We start from the raw sequence: 5,695 nt of genomic DNA on the forward strand, positions 1-5,695 counted from the left end.
CTTTTGTACTTATACGATGGGCAAACTTCTTTACATGCTGTGCTTTTGTACTTATATGATGTGCAAACTTCATTATATGCTGTGCTTTTGTACTTATATGATGTGCAAACTGCATTATATGCTGTGCATCTGTACTTATGATTTGCAAACTTCATTATATGCTGTGCATTTGTACTTATATGCTGTGCAAACTTCATTATATGCTGTGCATTTGTACTTATATTCATTCTGCAATAGCTGTCACTGATCGTGGTAACCTTTTTTCGATAAAAACAACAAATGACTGGGCATACTACATTTTAAGAAAACTGCAAAGAAATTAAATTTTGTAAAGACTATAATGGCCTGTTATCGATTGGTTGTTTTAACTCATGAGAACCATTTAGCATTCAATTACCTTATTTGAAACATATATTTGCAAGTCTTTGACACTATGAATTTATAAATAAACATTATTAGATACTTATTGACGAAAGGCGATGACGAATTCGAAATGCAATTAACTAGAAACATCTGCAATACCTTACATAAGCCGAGCAATACATGCACCAATGCATACATCACGACTCTATTTGAAACCCTTAAAATTATTGCAAGTTTTGAAAACAAAAATATTAAAATGCATGCCAAAGATTTCTAAACATTTAAAAGAATGAAAAGTACATCTTGTATATGACGTGAAAGTACATTCGACAAGAATAAACGTACATCCTGTTTATTATTTAAAATCGCATAAGTGGGAGTTGAGGTCAAACATTCCAAAAGAAGTACACGTCCACCTATTTGAGTGGGTGTTGTGCAGCCACAGGTATATAAATGAGAAACATCGATTAAACGAGCAAAGTGTTGCTAAATACGGCTCAAGTTTGGTGAGTAGATTGTTTGTTATATTTGAATTTTTATTTCTTTAAACTACCATAAGATATTGGAACCATTGATGATATATGTAGAATATTATCATATATTTTAAATCGCAAGTATATTGGGTTCATTCTTTTACACCTTAATTGTTTCTGCAATAATAGTTTTTGAATGCAACTTTTAAATTGAATCAGGCAGTTATATATATATATATATATATATATATATATATATATATATATATATATATATATATATATATATATATATATATATTCATCTCTTTCTCTTTAGTAATTAATACAGAAATTGTAGAATCCATTTTCTCTATGCAAGAGTATTCAATTCTCAGTTGTAAAAAATTTCGTTAAATACAATTGCGTTCCTAACTATGACCTTAAATACTGGAACAGGAATCCTGAGGCACATGCCAATCACAGTTTTGATTGCTCCTAGGCATGTAAATGATTTACACATATAACAAAATGTAATTTGATAATAATACAATCAAATAGTGTTCACCTACTTGGGTACAAACAATTCCATCCAGATCGCATATTTATGTCAACGGCCGAGTACGCCATGCACTCATTCTCACAGTGGTTGTGGTATATCTCTATCTCACATATCTGTACTGTATGTTTCATTGTTATCATTTCATAAGCGAAAACAAACGTTTCACTACGTTACACTATGTGAAGCGTATCTAAGGAATGCAATTATTATTGACATCCGCTGCAAACGTTAACTAAAGCAATGTGCCTCAGCGAGATTAAATCAAAATTCTCGCCAATCAAGTCAGATTTATCATTTAAACAAGACTCCAAAATTCGATCTACTTATATTTTTTAGTTGCAAAAAGTTAATAATATTTCAATAAATATACATCACAAGTTGATGCAAGGCTTCCCATCATTTCGATTTTGAAGCCAAGGATGTCGGTTACATATGCAATACATTACAATCTTTCAAAATATGATGTGTCTCGCTTCATTTACATACATAGATTGGAGCAAAGTGTTAAACGTAATCAGGAATTAGAACAATATATTCCTCATATGAACAAAAAATAGGTCTCGTCTGTTCAAGGCCTCAATTATTGGTTCAACTGATATATAAATGGGAACATCTGCAAATGTTTAGAGCCATATTTTAAATGCAACAAAAGACGAATAACGGAACGAGGCATAAAAGAAAAAAGATGACATTTCTTTCAGTATATTTCAGTTTAATTTCTCTTTAGAGACTTGTTTACCATTAAAAGGACAAAAGGAATTCCATCCACTGAAAATGTCTAAGATCTACATCGATCCGGTAAGTTAAAATCAATATAATGTTAGACACAGGGTCGTTTGAAAGGGTGTACAGCACTTTACCACGTTCCAAACTTTTGTTACAATGAACCAGCTTTATTACCTATTAAATAATTTTTATTTTTCGAAGCGCATCATTTAATGAAAACATTTCTTTTTTCTGTATGGCAGATAAATCATATTACCATATTCACAAATTAGAGTTTTCTAGAAGTTCTTCCCCTTGACGCGATATTGACCGTCTAGAGTACGTTCTTTTATTCGACAAAAGCAGTCACAATTATCAATGTTAAACAAAGCCGACTGCTAACAGGGCTGTTTCTAAAAATCTGAATAGCTAAATTTGTATAAAACAGAAGAAAGACAGGTAATTATGTACGTCAATTTACTTGTGGTCCTAATTAGGAGGATTAGGTATTCAGGTATATGCACTTCGAATAAAATTAGCGGTATAATTGAAGCATGAATCGAAACGTATCTTAAGAACATCACAATTTACAGTACATCAGTGAATATACCGCGGTACGCAATGCCAGGTATTTTATACCTCCTGTCACAAAACGTGTTTGATTTATCATTACAGCCAGTTCCTTTCAAAATTGACGTGAACCTGACGGACCAGAAAAAGTTCATAATCAAAGCACGAGCACTCGCAGGAGTCCAAAGGTAGATGAAGAGCAGACTAAAGTCCCAAATATATTGGGAGCAATTCTAACAATTAACAATTAGCATTTGATACTTACCGTATGAAGAGATTGATTTAAAAAGTTATATATTTACCAAAGGTCCCAAGATCTAAATTAAATTTATACAAAAAGCTTGCACTAGTTAAATTAGCAGAAACAAAACATAATGGTAGTAATATCATGTCTGATTTGAGACATTATTATTCAGATGTCTTTTGGATGTCTATTTTAAAACAACGATAGAAAATGTATACTACAACGTTGAAAAACAAATAAGATGGTGTCATCAGACAGCAAACAATAAATTACTCTACTGTTATAAACAATGCCAATATTCTGAGGGAAGCTTAAAACAGCGTCAACCAATTTACAAATACTACTGTTGTGACAAAGTTTAACATAACGTTTTGAAATATTTCTTATGTTGATGTGAAGTATTACGTGCTTATCTTTGCATTTTCTCAGTCTACAGTGGCAAACTCTAAGACTAATGAGGTAAATACCTTACAATATAATGAAGGAGACACAGTACAAATTTGTCAATATATATGACGACAATGCGTTCAGCACAAAATGGGCAAGAGATTTGCATGGACGTCTGGACTGAACGAACCTAAAATCTACATGAACTTTAACATTTCAGCTGTAATATTTTTTTAAGACACTTATATGAATTTTGTTTCTAAGAGGAATGTTTTCCTTTGAAATTTGATTTTTCAGGTTCACCTTTAATTTCCAAAAGGGGAAACTTTCTTCTCCGGAAAATATCGCATTCCATTTTGATGTCCGTTTCGATAGGCATGTTGTCCACACCAACTACAAGAAGGACGGTGAATGGGGTTCAGAAAAAAGAATTTCTAACTTCCCTTTCTCTGAAACAGAGCAGTTCACCATTGAGGTCCTAGTGGATAACGACATGTTCACGGTAATATACATGTTTGCAAAATTCTAAATTTCTTCTTTATAAACAAACAACCTCTTCTCCTAAATTGTATTAATTATGGTTAGAATTTCATCCTACATAAACTGGAGAAAACTTAATTTCGATCACCTTTAATATCACATAATCGTTTATACTAACTTAAAAATATTTCTCTATCATTTTCTAAGAAGTAAAAACAATATTTATGTAATCGTACAATACACAAGCATACAATGCACACTTTTACGAAGAGTTGCATTTAATATTACTTTAGAGCTTTAATATGTTTCTGTGCTTCAATCCCGTCTTTTGTCAAATCAAAGGTTCGTGTTTTGTTGTTATTGTGTATATATCTGTTTGGATACCAATTTGTGTTTTAGATAGTACAACTCTGTTCTAGGTGTTTAATGGATTGTACCTGAATAACTATTTGAAAATGTCATTTTTTGCAGGTTGAGGTAAATGGTATAGAAATCACTCGGTTTCTTCACCAGTTACCTATACAATTTGTGGATACGCTTGCTGTTGAGGGTGATGTGTTCCTTGCAGAGGTTCAAGTCATGTAATTCTCTAAATAATGGCTGATTTACCTTCACGCTACTTGCAGGTTTTACCAAACACGCTGTATTAATCTCTCTATTTTAATCAGATCTTGCTCACTGAATACAGTTTTATCTATAATATTTCTTTGATAAAGATATTAGCTTGAATGTTGAAATCAAGAAAAGGACAAAGAATGTGTGCAAAGCCGAACAATACATGAGTGGATTATATCTTTGAGATTATGAAGAAAAATGGAAAATGAACATGATTTATATGAACAACAGTTCATGAAAGCAAGGACTTTTACCTTACTTTTCTCTTCGAGATGTACGAAAATCTAGGTTAACACTCTGTTGCAATATTTTAACTTGCAAATTATGCTACTCATGTTAATAAACACGTTTGAAAGTGCAGATGAAAACATATTTACCTATCTTTGTCATGGAAGAAATGATCCTTTGAAGCTAAACTGGCTGTAAACTTTATGACTATAATTGTAGTTTTGCTTTCTTTATTGTATTAAAATCTATCTGTATCGCAAAATTAAAGCTTGTTTCTTCAGTTTGTTCCATACTTACTTTGTATTTTAACCCTAATTATGGATTTTGTATTTCTCTCTGTTTATCCATTTACATTTTCTATTCAACATTACATTCATGTATGTTTCTCTCATTTGCCTATTACCTATCTTGTGGAAATAATGTTATTAATCTAACTTCAATTACTGCACATCTGACACTTTGCACCCTCTTCCAAGGACCCCAAGGGAAAAGTAAATAATAACATTTTCTTAAACGGTTGTAACGTATGGACCACGAGTAGTGTATTTTCACTCAGCTGTTAGTTGAAAAGGTAATCACAACTGAATGAAAAGACATTGAGTTTCATAATATTCCCACTTAAAGGAAGGGAATAAAAACTTACTTTTTCAGCAATGTTTCCTATCTATATTTATGAGCTGATTATATTTCGTCTCAACAGGGTAATTTATTCTAACAATATAGCAAATCTCGATCTTATCTGTATGGTGTTGCTTATTGTAATACTTCGAGCAAAAGTTTGATAAATTGATTTAAATTATGGAGCTGTAATTGAAGCAAATATTAAAGCGATTTATGATCAGAATAACGGAAGAAAATAAATCGTTCTGGTCATTAATAGCATTCGTTGCCGATGATGACTAATGATTGTATTGATGGCAAGACACCGTGTACAATATGTCTGGAAGGCCACTGCTGGGGTTGTTGATGTCTAAAGACCTAGCGATTCACAAACGATGGATATCGGTGTGGCTACAGACTGGATCGGTACATACATGTACGAGGCGTTTATAATGCTTTATCACTTTTATCCAAACATATCCCTTTCAC

General features: G+C 32.1%; 1 protein-coding gene across 1 annotated transcript; it reads left to right on the plus strand.

Annotated features, from left to right (window-relative positions):
• Nucleotides 1-855: 855 nt before the first annotated feature.
• On the plus strand, nucleotides 856-4,890 carry LOC149788748 (galectin-9-like). The gene is made up of 5 exons (XM_089975766.1): nucleotides 856-869; nucleotides 2,105-2,175; nucleotides 2,758-2,840; nucleotides 3,581-3,785; nucleotides 4,235-4,890. Exons 2-5 carry the CDS (start codon nucleotides 2,152-2,154, stop codon nucleotides 4,346-4,348), a joined length of 426 nt encoding a protein of 141 aa, XP_089831892.1. The 5' UTR covers nucleotides 856-869; nucleotides 2,105-2,151; the 3' UTR covers nucleotides 4,349-4,890.
• The last annotated feature ends 805 nt before the right edge of the window (nucleotides 4,891-5,695 follow it).

The sequence above is a fragment of the Sinohyriopsis cumingii genome, chromosome 11, assembly GCF_028554795.1.
Source record: "Sinohyriopsis cumingii isolate HCF-2022 chromosome 11, ASM2855479v2, whole genome shotgun sequence".
NCBI lineage: Eukaryota > Metazoa > Mollusca > Bivalvia > Unionida > Unionidae > Sinohyriopsis > Sinohyriopsis cumingii.